The sequence below is a fragment of the Apteryx mantelli genome, chromosome 2, assembly GCF_036417845.1.
Source record: "Apteryx mantelli isolate bAptMan1 chromosome 2, bAptMan1.hap1, whole genome shotgun sequence".
Classification (NCBI taxonomy): Eukaryota; Metazoa; Chordata; class Aves; order Apterygiformes; family Apterygidae; genus Apteryx; species Apteryx mantelli.
Window position 1 is genome coordinate 130,738,336 of NC_089979.1, and position 17,187 is coordinate 130,755,522.

General features: G+C 37.1%; 1 protein-coding gene across 1 annotated transcript in view; it reads right to left on the bottom strand.

Annotated features, from left to right (window-relative positions):
• CHN2 (chimerin 2) overlaps positions 1-17,187 on the bottom strand; it is a 168,681-nt gene that overhangs the window by 91,778 nt on the left and 59,716 nt on the right. Inside the window, exons 2-3 of the mRNA XM_067291561.1 lie at positions 8,385-8,423; positions 229-284 (exon numbers count right to left, since the gene is read on the bottom strand). Of these exons, the coding sequence (XP_067147662.1) occupies positions 229-284; positions 8,385-8,423 (95 nt within the window). The remainder of the gene's footprint in view (positions 1-228; positions 285-8,384; positions 8,424-17,187) is intronic.

Sequence of the window (17,187 nt, forward strand, 5' to 3'; positions counted from 1 at the left end):
AATGAAGGGGCTTCTAGTGGTAAAATTTTGCATATTTCAGCCTCCAAGCCTAATTAGCAAATATTAATCTGCTTTAATTAATCAAGCCCAGGAAAAATGATTATATAAAATGATGGAGCAGAAAAATTAAAGAGCATACTACCCTCGGATGGCACAAAAGATCTTCAGGAATAATACGCTGCTGACAATTCATCAGATTTAACAAGGTACAGTAAAAGAAGAACTGACCTCCTGAGGACAAATGATTCTCTTGGGACGCGGTGCCTCTTGTTGTAACTGATATACTGTCAAACATAAAAACGTAAAGATAATTAGAGGATTGCAACATACACAAACTTTTATTCAGATGCTTATTTTAGCCAGGGGCTGCAGAGAAAAATGTAAATGCAAAGAAAAGGATGATAAACAGAGGTATTTTGGAGTGAACATAAGTCACTTATATGAAAACCAGTTGCTGAACTGTAAACAAGCTAAATCGATTAACTGTTTTAGAAGTGTTATCTCTTTTAGTACTTGTTACTAGCTATGTTTCTATACTGGGAAAAAGTACATAGAAGAATTTCCTAGGAGTATCTCAGGGTAAAAATTTGATTTTGCATACACTATGACGTAACAACTCAAGCAGGATTTTTAAATGTAACACCCATGTTTTTCTGATAGGCCAAGAAAAAGCTCACTAAAACTGAAAGAGTTCACTGGAATCTTATAATTTTTTTTAAGTTGTGCCGGTAATTATTTATGAGCAAGCAAACATTGCTTTTAGAGTAATTATACCATATTCAAATAGCCCTGGATCAATTTTGCATATCTTCTTAGGGCTCCAGAAGAGAGATCTGAGGCTAGGTGCAGCTGCTGAACTCTGGCCCCCAGCCTCTTCCCTTCATGTATTTAATGAGATCCTTTCCTTCCTTTCCACTCAAAAGTCAGGAGAGGAAGCTGACAGACAACGACAGTAATCAATTCCAGTGCAGACAGACTGTCTCTCCACAACTCCAGGAAAAATCCCAAAGGTTTGGATTGCCTCCCTTGAGAAAGGCCTTCTGTAGGCTGATCTTCTGGCATTCGGAAAGATCGTGTTTCGTCCATGGTTTTTTTAAAAGCCCAAATTTCTAGGACAGAGCTCTTCACAGTGCTTCTGGAGCTCAGAATTATTAGGTGGTAGATTATGGGGGGGAAGAGAAGCAGGAGAAATAAATGCCTGTAGGTTTGATAAACGCAAGAGTTCCTGCTGCAGAAAGCGAACAGAAATGGTAGGTGTTACTCTTCAGCACCTTTGGTTACCTTGCACACCTTCTCTTTAAATGGGGCTAGAAACAGCTGCAATGAAACTTGAAGAGCATGGAAGTCCTGGGCTCACCTACAAGTTTGTTACTCAGGGAATATGAAAGTTTTGGGGATCATGTTCTCTGCTAATTTCTAAGTGAAAAAAACCCATATCCTCTCCTTTTACCAACCCCATCTCCATCCCCAGTCCCTAGGAGGGACATAGCAAGACAGTTCATGATTTCTTATATTCCATATCAGTTTTAATGCACAAAAATGTGATCCAGCTCTGAATTTTTACTAAGATAACCTGCCTCATTCAGCACTGCCAGACTTCCCACTGCTTTTGCACAAGATTCATGATAACCAGTAGTATTTCTTACCCCTTTGCATAGTGTGACTGAGTAAGATTCAAAGTCTTCACTTTACTCATTTCTGATTAAATGTCTTCTGCATCTCTAACAGTTTTCCGTACTTTCCTGTACTGGGGAGCCCAGACCTGGACCCAGCACTCCAGATGTGGCCTCACCAACACTGAGTAGAGGGGCGGATTGCCTCCCTCAACCTGCTGGCAACGGTCTTCCTAATGCAATGCTTCTTCCTAAAGGAGGCTGTTGGCCTTCTTTGCCATGAGGGTGCACTGCTGGCCCATGTCCAACTTGTTGTCCACCAGGACCCCTATGGCCTTCTCTGCAAAGCTGCTCTCCAGCTGGTTGGCTCCCAGCCTGTACTTGTGCAAGGGGTTATTCCTCCCCAGGTGCAGGACTCTGCACTTCATGAGGTTCCTCTCTGCTGACTTCTCCAGCTTGTCAAGCTTCCTCTAAATAGTAGCGTAGCCATCCGGGGTTTCAGCCACTCCTCCTCCCAGCTTTGTATCATCTGTGAACTTGTTGAAGGTGCATTCTGTCTCATCATCCAGTCCATTAATGAAGCTGTTAAACAGTACTGAACCCAGTACTGGCCCCTGGGGACACCACTAAGGACTGCCCTCCAGCTGGACTTCATGCTGCTGATCATTGACACTCTGAGTCAACTAGTCAGCTAGTTTTCAATTCACCTCATTGACCGCCTATTTAGCCTACACTTCATCAGCTTGTCTATGAGGATTTTATGGGAGACAATGTCAAAAGCCTTACTAAAGTCAAGGTAAAAAACATCCACTACTCTCCTCTCATCCACCAAGCCAGTCATCTCATCATAGAAAGCTATCAGGTTGGTAAAGCACGATTTCCCCTTCATAAATCCATGCTGACTACACCCAATCATCTTCTTGTCCTTCACATGTCTGGAAATAGTGTCCAGGATTAGTTGTTCCATCTAGTCATGCATGAAAACTCTAGTTCAAAAATCAGAGACCATGTCTGAAAGTTCTGATTATTCTGGAGCCCAACATTATGCTTTTAAAGTGTCCATTTTTGAATGTTCGAAATCACCACGACTGCTGATTCAGGAAGTAACTCATGCTTAATACTAAACATATTCAAGAGGAAAACAGCAACTTTTTTCTTCCCCCATACATTTCCAGTGGGGAAAAGGAACTCTAAGGAAGCAAAATATTGCAAGAATATGATTGCTTCCTCACCATTTAAAGCAAAAGATCTATTTCCCCAATACGTTCATTTCAATTATTAGGAAAAAATCATTCTTCACAAAAATCATATTTTCAATGATCAAAACTGTTAATTATTTATTAACTGACATAGCAAGATAAGTTAATGAAGCTGTTTCTAAGGTAAACTTGATGGCTGTGGTGTAAAAGAAGTTGGTCTGAAGAGCACATATGAAACCTATCTTGTGACGTTTGTATAAGAAATGAGGAAAGTAAAGAACTCCTGGAAATGGCCAAAAGGATGACTGAGGCTGATATCACTAGAGAAGCAAGGGTGGGAAAAGGAATCAGAATTTCACAAAACAAAGGAGGGAATGACTAATGGGAAAGGGCAGATATATGAAAGACTTGAAAGCAAACACACAAAAGACTGGATGTTGATAGGATGCAGTGGGATGAATCAGTGGAGGGATTCACAAAGAATGACAAGAAAGACAAATCATCTTAACAATTGTGTTTTGAATAGACTGGAAAAGGTTGCTGTCATTTTCAGAGAGGCATGGGCAATTAATCTGCACAAAAATCTGAATAGAGAAAGAGATATGATTTAGAAATACATCAGAGGAGAATGTAATAAGATTATTACTATACAAATAAATAACAGCAATAATTTACATGCTGCTTTAGATGTGCAGGATGAGAAAATGGCCCCAAGTAAAAAGCATGACTGAGCTTGTGAATGGTGCTAATCACAGAAAACATGAATGGGAAATGGTTTCATGGGAAAGATAAAGAATTCAGATTAGGCCATATTAACTTTAAATTGACAGAAAGACAATCCAGTGGAAATACTGGAGAGAGATGCTAAACACTTGGACCAAGGGAGAGAAGACAGATCAGAAACAGAAAGAAAGGTTTGAGAACCATCACTGGCACCAGGGGAAGTGAAGCCCAGCAATTCAATGAGAAAGAAACAGCAAAGAAGAGACAGGCAGGCACACAACTGCCAAGAATACTCAGAAAAGATAGGCAGCAGGGCAAGAGCGGAGAAGGTAAAAAACAATGAAAGGCCAAATAAGTGAAAAACTAGGAAAAGACAATATCTCAAAAAGACTAAGAAATTCAGGAGGAAAGCAGGTGAGACACTATCAAAAAATATGTTCTTTTCCAGAGCTCTATCCTCTTTTTGCTTCAAATGATTGCTATATAAAAGCCAGCAGACGAGGTATGAATGCAAGTGAGTATCATGGCTAAGGTGACTTGAAAAAATGTGTGCCCTACAGTTAAGTTCCCATGAGCACAGACACCTCATTAAGTGACCTCATTTTCAGAAGTGCTGAACACCCTGCAGCTCTGCCTAATTTCATTACATACTTTTTCAAAAGTGCCAGGCACTCACCACTCTGGTTGACACCGCTGAGACCCCAGCAGAGTCCAGTGGATGGTCAGAACAGCAGAAAACACGTCCCTTACTTACGTGTTCAAATGATGACAAACAAACTTCACCTTTCTGCCTCATTTCCTCCCTCCTCCTCCTTTTTGAAAATTCTAATACAGAATCCTATTTATTGGGGTATAGTTGACTGAAATAATAGAAAAATGGACTTATTTAATACAGTTGTAAGCAGCGACTGACATCTGACCCAGTCTATCTCAGCTTTGAGGGCTTACAGACAGTTCAGAGACAAACTCACTTTGATCATAAAAAAGACAACACTTTGAACAAAATGATGCATTATTATTTTAGCCCTAAGAAAATTAACCTCATAAAATGTCAACTGCATGCAAAAAGGAGATGTATTATTACTGCTTAGAGAACAGCATCAGATTGGCAGCAGCTTTTTGGTCCAGCTAGAGATGAAACACATAGTAATAATGCAGACTTAATATTTGACCAAAATGCAGCAGTGCAATAGAAAAAATCAACACCCTTTAACCATCCTTAAAAGTTTTGTAATTCAAATAGGTTGCCAGCATTCATAGCAGCATAATCAATTTGAGAGCCTGTAAGTTAACAAAACTTTAAGTGATTATCTAATTTCTAGAGGAATGCTTTTTTGAGATGTAAAGTAACTAGTTAGAATATGTATCTCATCTTTTGTTCCAGGGAGAGAATGAGACTTGTCTGGAGGAATGAATAATGAAAATTCTACAATACATTTTAGAAAGAACTGTCTAATTATGAAATCTGTTCTGTGTAAGTAACAAAGCAGTGACATGCAAAAGTCTACCCTTCCTCCTTTTCTGCCAGGGAAGAAGGACTATCACTAGTTTCTTCATACTTCTTTCATTCTGCAATGTGCCAGCAACTCCAAGTTTCTATTTTAACTCATCTATGATTTCTCTTCAGTTATGCTCCAATGGAGAGGAAAAATTCCTATCATCGCTTCTACAAAGCAGCAAAAAGACACACTGACTTCTGTCTGCAAATGCTTCACAGAGTTCCTTAGTTTTACCTCTTTGGCCTCAACTCAGTAAGGAATTTATGCATGTGCCTAACTTGAATGATAGGCGCTGTCCCACTCCTGTGGGATTACTCACATACTTAGTCCAAGTGCACGGCTGAAGGAAGGCCTTAATTTCTGACAGATCTAAGACTCAGACATTGTGCTGATTATTTGCTGCAGGGTAGAAGGCAAGGGAACTTTCTGTGGAGCTGGACCATGGCATTAAGCAATGTTTTGCACCTTGCCACTTTGCTGTCCTACACACCAGCATACTGATCTCAAATAATGAAAATAACCGTTAAAATGGCACTGACATTCGACATACTTAGCCAATACTTACTCAATCTCAACAGTGATAAGAGGAGAAAAAGAGTGGCTTTATATATCCTCAAAACTCATGAACATGTGCTCTGTAGCTGGAAGTCAAAATTTACTAAGCTATTTCAGCAGCCAAACAAATTGCCTACATGTGACAAGTAGCAGATAGGATTCTTGTTTCTTCACTAAGAGGGCAGTGCCGCGCTGGAGCAGGTTTCCCAGAAAGGTAGCAGAATCCCTGGAGGTTTTCAAGACTCAGCAAGATAAAGCCGATAATGCTGGCTATAACTGACAACAGTCCCGCTTCAGGTGGGAAGCTGGACTAGATAACCCCAGAGGTCCCTGCCAGACAACATTTCTGTGACTCTTATCTTCCTTTGTTTCCTATGTCAGTGACGGTAAAAAGGCAAAATATAATTTCATATAATATTTCTAATGTACAACAGGCTACAAAAATAAATCTGTTGTTGGATATTTATTTGTTTACCTATTACTGAGATAGAAATGTAATCAAACCCATTGCTTAGAGATTGGTGGCTGCTAGTTACTTTCCAACTTTTTTCCAAGTCCTTTGACAGTAATATGAAATTGTTCTTGCCATTTCTTTTTCTCTCCATCTCCCAGAGTGGATAAAAAAAGTCTGAAAAACCTGGCAATGTCTGAAACTCATGTGCCTTCTAACAATTCTTCATAAACAAGTGAAGATTAGAACTATCCATCTTTTCTGCAGAAGTTCAGCATAACTGTGACTTCAAATACAGCTAACAGAAGCTTATAAATTATGCCAAAGAGCAAGGCTTGGATTCTGAAAGCTGTTCCACTTTGTTTGGCATTTGCCCATGGATATGCAGAATACTGTTTATTTGAATACTTTGCCTGCATAAACAGGAAAATCTGCCTTTGTGGAGAAGCTAGGAGGATTGAAGCCTTGGTTTTTATGCCAATAAAAGACAACATAGTGCACATAAATTTATACAAGACTTAAAAAAGAAATCAAACTGTATGCAAAGTATCTAAATAGTATGTTAGTATAATTAAAGAAAAGTTACTAGCTAAAATGCAGTAATAATTATAAAATAAAATAAAATAAAATACAAACACTAAATTAAAACGTGATAAGACACAGCATTAGTTTGCATCATGGACTAATACTACCACTGGACATAATTTCTGTAATTATTTTACCAGATTGGGATTTTCGTAACAGAGTAAAGAAGCAGTTTTTACTCAACATTGCAATGAAAAACATATGTCTATGGCTAAGCAATCTCAGCAGTAAATCTCTGTAATCTTAAACTACTCTCTGCATTTTGGAACTGTGTAATTTTTTCCAAGGTCACTCATGCATGGAGTTCAGATGCTGAGGCCATGACTTTGTCATTACCACAAAACTGGCATCCTACATATATCTGAATAGGAAATTATATATTCATATTCTATTAGTTCATTCTGCTTTTTTTTTTTTAAAGTTTCCTTGGATTATAGGTAAGCTATCAGGCAAGTAACCAAACTTTTTCCACTGCATGTACTGATGTGTCTGCTGCATCAGTGTGGTGACTAGAAGGCAAGTAAAAGGCATGTGCTTATTCTCTGATTTTTTAATGAAAATTTCCTTAGTGCAAAAAGAGGCATCATCTGTCATTTGAAATCCTGATCTCATCAGAGTCAATGGGAGTTTTCCATTGATTTTGAGTAGGCCATGTTTCTCTTCTAAAAAAACCCTTCATGTAGTCTACTTCTTGTACCAGCAAGGTACATTGGAATGGTCCAACTAAAATCAGTATAATCCTGCTGACTTTTGAGGAGGTTTCTCTTACATACACAAAATATTGCAATTAAAAATGTAAGTCATTGGAAAACAGTGTTCTGAGAAACAAATTTTGTAATTCAATAGTGTGCTCTAATTTTGGCATATAGCATATAGATGATGGCTTTAAAGTCAGCAAGGTAGTCACATGTGCATATAAGGGAAGTCAACAAGTTTACTCAAGTCTTTAAAATTATACATGTACATGCATGTAATTACTGCGATCCCTGTCTTGGTAGTTCCATTTCTGTAAAGGCGCTGTACATAATTTGAAGTTGCCATTATAAAAGGGTAACTTTTGCTTAGGATAGTTCTGTATCTGAAAACAGCAAAAAAGAAAAGAAAGCTACAGTTTCATTAAAGCTTCAGTAAAGATTTAATATAAAAAGATAAAATGTACAGTCAATCTTTAATAAGGGTTGTAAAAGCCAATGTTTTGCCTTAGATCAGTGCTACTTTATTAGAAAATGCATTTGGAACAAAGCAAAAAAGAGCATCAAATATGCATTTCTGCACTACACTATATGTAAATCATTTTTCTAAGGGCAGACAGGAACGTTCAAAGAACTGATAATGGTGTCTCCAACTTCTAAACCACCACTTCAAAATCAGCTTATAGTGCTAAGGATCAAAAATAATATTATCTGAAAGTGATTTGGTGACTCATATAAAAAGACTAGTATACTCAAGTCCGACCTGTAGTAAACATGTGAAGGATTAACCTCTACATTTGAAATCCTTCCTGACGGTCTTGGCAGAGAAACCATGAAACCCAGGATCTGCCCCTTAGCAAAGCAACCCACAGAATCTGTCCCTGACAGCCCTGCTGCGCTTGCTCTACACAGAACCAGAAAAGGTCAGTTTTCGCTGCTGGCCCATACAGTAATTTCTACAAGCACCTAGTACATTTATGTCTTTTTTTTAAAAACAGAAAGGGAAAAGACCTAACAATGACACCCTGGTAAGGTCCTAAGATTATTCAAATTTCAGGTATACTCACAGTATGATTTCCATATTGGAGGCTGGTATTCTTCAGCATCTGAAATAGAAATAAAAAGGGGAAAAGAAATCAGTCAGTTGGCCACCAGGTCAAACTGGCAGCATGCATTTTTCTGTTGAGAGATCTCAGCTTGTCAGCAAAATTCACATTTCTTTCCCAAGAGAGATGCTAGCTCATTTACAGAACAGTTTTCTATGGGAGAGAAGAATATAAATTTCACCACTTGTGGAGCCAAAGTGTTTTTTCCAAATTAATCAAATACAAAAGGAATTAATTTATCACCAATTTGCATATAGTTTCTTAACTCACCAGTATTGTTATAGTAATGAACTAGAATAACTACAAAGGAATTCTTTATTTCCTTAACTTGGCCTGATAAACAGACAAATCGCTACTGATTTGCAATCAGGCTTCTAACCCCTCCATTATGAAATAAAATAAGCCTTAATGAATAATATATGCCTCAGCTAAAAAGATGCACAGCTCAGACTGGACTCTGATGTACAGATCTGGCAGTTCCAACAACAAGATTCACTTAAACTTCTTGAACTGATAATTATATGTAATTTGCATATTTTCCAGGAACAGTGTCATCAAAAATTATAATAAAAAGTCAGAAAACGGAAAGACTGGAAAAACTGCAGCTGGAAACAGAAGATGACTGTTGTGCTTATCAACTGAAGGGGCACAAAAAGAACTGATATATTCTCTTAGTGCGAGGGTTATGCAATGCTTCCGGGTAAACTGCTGGCAAAGGGAACCAAGCTTCTGTGTTTAAAAGTGTAAATCTGTATGGCCTGAGCTTAAAACAAACAAACAAACAAAAAATATGTCAAGAGCCAAGAGTGCAAAAGGCTCTCTAGAAGGCAGGCTAGCACCACTTGATGGCCACACTGAGTACCTGAGCCTGCAAGCCTCAAGAGACATTTCCAGCTGCAAGAAAAGCTGTTGCTTCAACGTCCAGAAATCCCAGCAAAGGCCAAGCTTGAACTTTAAGAGTTAAATACAGAGCTCCAAACAAGCTGCCATACACTAGCTGGAAAGGGTGGGGAACCTTGTATTCCTTTGGCTTTAAACTGCCTTGTTGCCAAACACTTTGAAGAGTCATTTATAGTGGGTGTATCATTAACCTCCTAATACTGTTCAAGTTAATTAAGGTGTTTGGTGTTTACTAAACTTCTACTCAAGTTATGCTAATGAAATTCAATTATAGTTGCATAGCTCATGCTCCCTGTCTATTTATATACACACAACCACTTTAAATATATCCATGCAAAAGTTTGTTTACTAGGAATGTTAATCATTAGCTACCATCTGCCACTTTTAACTACATTGTTTTAAAGAAGGATAAAACCTAGCAATTATCACAGTTACTGCCTGTAACATTTTGCAAATATATTGATTGGGAAACCCATTCAATTTCAGTTTCAACTAAATCCACTTCATAACTCTGCCAAAATTTTAAAGTGCTCTCAGACTAACAGAGTTACACCATACTGTGGCAATCCAGGAGTAATTAGCTTGCAAGTTCATTATACAAACAGATTATTTTAAATTATCTGAAGCTATTCATGAGACCAGTGAAATTTATTCATGCAAGAGCAAACTAATTTTTTTTCCTCTCACATTATAATAGTAATATATTACTCAGTTTCTTCTATACATCTGTTGCTCCACATACAGTTCCTCATAGCACATTAATATTGTGTATTAAATTACTTTGTGATATTCTGTATTACTGCAACAGAATTTCTGAATTTGCTTATTAACTTAAATATGTTTTTCCAGTAAGATAAACACTAAGATAACACAAATCAGTTTATCTATACTTGTGACTTCAGAAAAGGAAATAATAATGGGAGAAACAATGAAAAACCAATGAGATTTCACTGTTGCTATAGTCTTCCAAATTAATTAGAAAGAGCAAAGTAAATTGAACAATGAAAGTTCATCTGTAAGTGGCCATAAACTGCTTCATTAGCTTTAGACGGACTGATGGTGTGGAAACAGTCTAGGTACAGAGCAATCATCTTGGAGATAGTCATAAAACAAAAACTCTTGATGATTACATTAGATTTGTCATGGTTAATCTGTCAACCCAGGAAAGAACGAACAGAACCATTCCTTTAAAGACAAAATAATTCTTAAGGGCAGCACACGCAGTGGAAAAATAGGGGTCACTGGATCCATCTTCTGTCTTACAAGGTACTGCAATATTCTGTGTGATCCTTTCAGCCGATACCATGCTCTTAAGTCACAGAAAAAACACTGTATAGGTGATATTATTAATACTGCTTATTGTCAAGCTACTGTGGATGACATCTGATGCCATACATTTGTAGGAAAACAAAGAATAACTGGTTTAAATTCAACCCAGAGACCGAGGTCATGTTTATGGATCAGGGAAACGTTTAATGGAGTTCAGACATGGACCTCATGCCCCCGTTGCAGAAGGCAGGCAGTGGCTCCTTTGTAGACATGGCCCATGTAAGAATGAAGGTGCCGTTCTACGTGGCTGCCAGTGTGGAAATTAGCTGCAGGGTAGCAATTACCATGACTGAATAACCAGAAAAATACACCAACTTTCCTCTTTGTATGCAAATAGGACTTACGACTTCCATCCAGGAGTTTAGACTAAACTTCAGCTGTTCACAAGTCAGAGATCAAATGAGATGAATCCTGCCTGAGCACACTGGATTACTACTATTTGTCCCTTCTTGAGAGTTCTGTTCTACTTCTTTTTTTAAATTATTTCTCTTTTATTGAAAGGTGGGTCAACTATGAAAGTTGTCCATCACTCTCCATCACCAAGCTTAATACAGCAGGATCATGGGAGTACAGAAATTGCCAATAGTAGTTTGGGTGGTCGGCCCAGTTATGTCACAACTTGTGTCTTCACTTCTGCCCATGGCAGTGATCTCAGCAAGGACCACAGACCTCCTGTCTGACATACTTAACAAAAGTGAATCAGTCAATATACAATTAAATCAGACTTGGCATCAGTGAGAAGTGCCCCATGTTGATCTCCCATTAAATTATCTTCTTAACATGAACTTTGATCATAATGCTTATCACAACTGTGATAGGCAGTATGTGAAAAAAAGGCTCAGTGGCATATTCTTAGGTGATAAAACAGGATCTCTCCTGCTGCTGTTTTCTTGAAGGGTTCACACTTTCGACAGAGATTTGTTGTCTAAATTCAAGAAATGAACCAGCTAAAGACATGATTGAAAGCAGTTGCCACAGGAGAAATAGGGAGCACAAAATGAGTATCCATTCTCAACAAAATGTTACAGGGCCAGCTATGACACACCTTTTTGAGTTGAGAGAGACCCACTGGGAAAGAATTACGTCATGCCCAGAAGTTCACGCCTGGTTAGGTTGTTTCAAGTCTTACCTGTACTTTATCAGAAGAGACCACCAAAACCAGAAAACCTAACAAGCACTCCTTCCTCTCCCAAACTTGCAAGAGTAGAACTGGGAAAAAAATAAGAGACTAGCATGAAGAATATTAGAGACAATATTATCTATCAAGAGCTTTGAAACATAACAATTTAGAAGGTGAATATTTGTCAGAGCTAAAAATATAACTAGAAGTTGGTTAAACTTTAAGCAGAAAGACAAAATGAATGGTGAATGCTCACTCTTGGGGAATATTTCAGCTACCCAGAGGTTTCTCACTGCACACTAATACAGCCACAATGGATGGAAAAAGATACTGTAGAGAATTGGCAAACCAAAAGTGATACTACGGAACTGGAAAGAAAAGCAGATTAGTTCTTCACTTAATTTGCTTTACTCTTCACAGAGTAGTAAGAGGATGAAAAGCATCTGAGGAATGAAATTTTTTCACAAGGTTGATGGAGCAATGTAGTAGCTGAATAAAAGAAGAAAGACTACAGTAAAAAGACTACTGAGAAGTTGGCAAAGCTTTAAGCAATCAGATTAAAAGTAAAATTATGCAAGTTTTTTAAAAGAAATATGAAGATAGAAGACTGTTTCTGTAAGTGATGCTTGGTAAATGGGTAATACTTAGAGCCATTCTTAAACAACTTCTGGAAAAAAAATGAGGCTTATGTTAATGATTCAGGAAACAAATTTACTGATGAACTTCAAAGCCTCATTTTTCACCCTGCCTGGCTGTATACCAAAGATATACCAAAGGCCATCTTTTTGGATGTGATTGTGAAAGGCTTTGCAGTGGCCCATAATACTTTCTTAGGATGAACTGCTTTCTACTACTTCCTTGTACTTTGTGAAGATGATGGTTTAATGCCAACATTTGATTCTTGGTACTACTAGCACCAGGACTGGCCAAGCTAAGGCAGATCTAATATAATAACCATCAAGCTAAACCTCTGATTCCTTTGACTACTAAGACTGATAATGCACTGGCAAGAGGAAAACTCTCTTTTACAGGGAGGATCAGAAATTATGTCATACCATTAAGTATTTCCGATTTGTAAGTGGCATTTCTAATTAGAAGGGGAACAGTAACATACTACTGCACTGTAGCTATATGCCATGCCCAGTAAAAGATATTCTAAAAAGCATTAATGATTCCTACAGTAGTAAATATTTAAGCTGCACAGTAGCAAGACAGCTTGATCAATGAAAAGGTTACCGTAACTCACTGCTGGTTTCTTCATAGTCACTAGGAAAGAGGAGGAAAATAATTTTTTGCCTTTGGTCTCAGTACAGGATTATAAAAAACAATCTGCGCTTCACCCTGGAAGCACCGCCTCAGCCTGGACTTTCTGGCATCATTGTCTGAACTTCAGACTTCCTTTCCAGTAATGACTAATTTTAAATCCATGACTTGTATGTGCAGTGATGAAGAAGAATCAACCGGCAAGCCACTGGCTTGTTAACAGTGTGCAGATAAATGATTCACCAGATGAACAAGTCTAGTAACTGATTTTTTCATCTTCTGTTGTTATTTTCAGGACCAAAACTAATAAGTATTAAGGGAAATATAAAAAGGTATTAAAATAATAAAAAAATTATACAGTTTTACTATATACAGCACTTGCATTTTTATAACTTTGTTTTCAAAACATTAGTGTATGCTATTAAATACATTTTTCTTATTTTTATATACGTAATTATATATATATAAGATATAACTGTTGAGTAAAGGCCTTGATATGAACAGTATTTGTATTCTTTAGGGACATGTATTTTTTTCTTTTATTTTTCTTCAAATAATCAGAATTATTTTATACAGTTGACTAGAATGGGGATGGAGATTAAAGTGAAAGAATAATAAGGGAACTTCTTTGATAAGGCCAGTTCTTTTTCAACACATAAATCATCACTGCATTATTTAATTTTCACTGTGTGCTTAACACTTACCAATTAATGAACTTCATTTTTTTCATCTTCTCTGAACCCCTAATGGCTAGAATAGAGGATGGCGAATGGTAACTTTCATTTGTTTTACCGTCCCTCTCTCACCGATTAATATATATGTGTACACAGCTATCCCACATTGCAGTAATTTTGCAAACTACTTTAAATAGGCAACTTTATTCTGTGCTTGCTTTTCATTTGGCATGCTCATTTAGGTGTTTTGCTTGCTTATATTATATACAGTAACTGTCCTTACAAGCATGCCTGACTATACTTTGAGAAAGAACATGCTTTTTTATTTAAGTTGTAAATAATCATACTGTCAAATAAGAACCTCACTGTGACTCCTAAAAACTCAGTGTGCTTTTGAAGATCAAAATTAATTCCCTCACAGTTAATCATTAGTGATGTAGCTGTTGAAATATCTCAGTGTGTCATAAACTCTGTTTAAGGTTTCATTCAGAAATGTGTATTACCTATAGAGAAGCCAGTAGATGCCAGCTTTACTGCTGAAATTTCTCTTCACCAGTACATGAACAACTCAAATACGGAAACTTACTTCAACTTTTATTTTAATGAGACACTTCAACTTTCAGCATAAGGCATAGAAACAGAAATTATTGAATTGCTTATTTGCAACACAGTTTTTAGTTGATAAATTAATTTAGATTTTGGGTGCTTCCCACAGTGCTGTTCTCTTCAAAAAAAAAAAAATCAGTGATAATGTATAATTTAAAATGTCAAAAAATGCTCACAAGAGGGGTGGAACTCTATCCTGCACAGTAATTAGGCTGAAATAGCAAGCTTTTAGTAAGTACAATATAAAAAGACAGCTATTTTGTATCTTTTGCATTAGCCTATCATGAACTTGTTATTAGAAACTACTACTGTAAATTTAGCTCTTTTTGTCCATTCTACTAATCAGAATCTTCCTATATTGTGCTCTCTCGCTTTTGCTTCAGATCTCAAAACTGTATCTCTTCACTGCTATACAGGTGGACAGTTCCATGAGTAATTTTGTTTTACGCATATGTCTGTTTTACTAAAGTGCAGATGAAAGATTGTGTAAATATGCAAATTTAATTAGAAGAGTTATCAAGTATCAAATGACAAAATATTATCGTGAAATAAGTGAATTGCTAGGTGAATTGCTCTCTAAAAGATCACAGCATATTTGAATTATTTGAACCCATAGCTAAACTTGTAAAACAAAAGATTAAAAAGAGCCATGTTCGCAATTAGTGAGTGCTGTTCAGATAGTTATGACCACCCAGTCACAGCAATATTTCATTTAATTAAAAAATCTGCCTTTCTATTCTGCAAAAATTGTAAAGAAAATTGTAATGATAATTGTTGAAAGATAGAATCCTACCTTCCTTTCTAAATTTTGAAATGGAGGGAAGGAATAAACACAATTCTGAATAGCCATAGGAAAAATGTAAAAGGGAAGGGTATTTGTACAATCCTACTTTTCGTCTTTCTTAGGGCCAATATGTAGGGCAGTACTGGTAAATGGTCTCCTCCAGACAGCAAATCACAGCACCCAACAGAGATCTAATTTTAGCTGATGTGTATATTCTGAATGCTTTAAATATTTTCCAGGAAATTTATATGATTTAAGAGTCCATAGTGGTATTCACGCTACCTAACTTTAGGCAGATAAGTCCTTTTTAACACTGAATCACCTTGAAACTCTTTGACTTCTGGTGGCATTTAAGAGTCTATGTGATTTAGGTGCTTTTGAATATTTTCACAGCAAGAATTAAGAATTTCCTAATCCAAGTCATTAGAGCTTTGTGGTAATAAACTAGAAGGAAGATGCTGGAAAAAAAAAATCACAAAATACCTCCTTCACACTTGATTGCTAGACATCTGTCTTAGTTAATGGCTGCCACTAAATTTAATCTGGTCACCAAAAATTAAGCCTCAGTGCTTGCTAGCATTATCTATTTTAAAAGTAAAGCCAGCATAATTAAAATGTAGCAGATTTATTTTCACATTTTCATATTTTTAATCTAGAAACCAGAGGTATCGAAAAATTAAAATGGCACAATTAGGGCTCTGAATGACTGAGAGATTGACATTTCACTGGTAGGCATAAATACATGACATAAGTTAAATCGCATTGCATTAGTAGACCTCATATCTTCTGCAGATATACTTTTGTTTCTAACTAATGACCAGTTAGTTCCTGGCTAAAAATCAAGACCAGATAATCAGTTGGCACACATGAGAGCAGCTCCACTGAAGTAATTTTATCACTGTGCAGAATGTGGCAATGTTTTTCCAGTCATTTACTTATGGCAATTTAAAGAAAACAGCAAAAAGTTAACTCTCCAGCCAGTGATCCCTGGACTCTACAGAGCAATCCATGCACTATATGAAAAGTCATGTGACTAAAATAATTGCAAAAATGCCCCAAAATGCTATTAAAAGGGTCACTGTAATCACGGTGAAGTATTTCAATTAGAACATTTCTGTTGAAATAGTGCCAGCACATTCCCTGGTCCAGAAATGCTCTCATAAATTGACACGATGCCCGTTTATCCGGCTTGTCAAAAGAGCCAGTACGCTTCCCGAAAATGTATTAACCTTTAGCAAAATTCAAATCATTGCTTTTGGTAACTCTGTTATTTTCGACATGTGTCACTTCATCCTCTCTCCAACCAACAGCACCAATGTTTTCTTTTGACCCTTGAAGGGTGTAAGAGGTGGCCCTATTCCTGTAGCTGATTACGGAAGCTCTCCAACAGCTTTCCAGCTCATCTCAGGCTTTCCCACCTAGCCTCATATTCACATTTCTATGGACACAGAAATAGAAGTATTTTTAGAATATAGTATTTTTAAAGTATTTTTAAAGGCTGGCACTGCAGGTTCAGAATCAGTTGGAAACCTAGTAATTCCTATTGCTCAGCAAAGCCATGTGACTTAGAGAATTTGAGCTGGAATTCACAAAGATCAGAAAATGCACTGTACTCAGGCCTGGGGCTACTTGTGTATTAGGAACCATGATGAACTCTGCAGCCTAAACACAGTTTCGAGCCTTGGACACCAGAGATGAAAACTACTGTGCCATGCAGAGCATGCTTAATGACTTTAAGAAGAGTAAAAGGCTGGCAAATAATTAGACCCCTGGCTTCCTTTACAGATCCTGCAGTAGTTGCTGCAATATTTGCTTCTATATGCTAGAGCATGAAAACCAGGAAAAACAACCCCCACCTACAAACTATGCTAAACATTCCCACCACTTTTTGATAAAATTCTGAACAATCACGGCTCCCAAAATAACAAGCTATATTTTACCTGTGTGCTTTCTCTTTGTATGAAAAAATGACAATTTTCTTTTAATTCTTTTGTAGGTGGATAGTTTTGTCTGAGTGTGTCAATTACATTCAAAGTCAGTTTAATTATTATTTTATGTGAACTTAGCTTCTAGATCCTCAGCTTACCA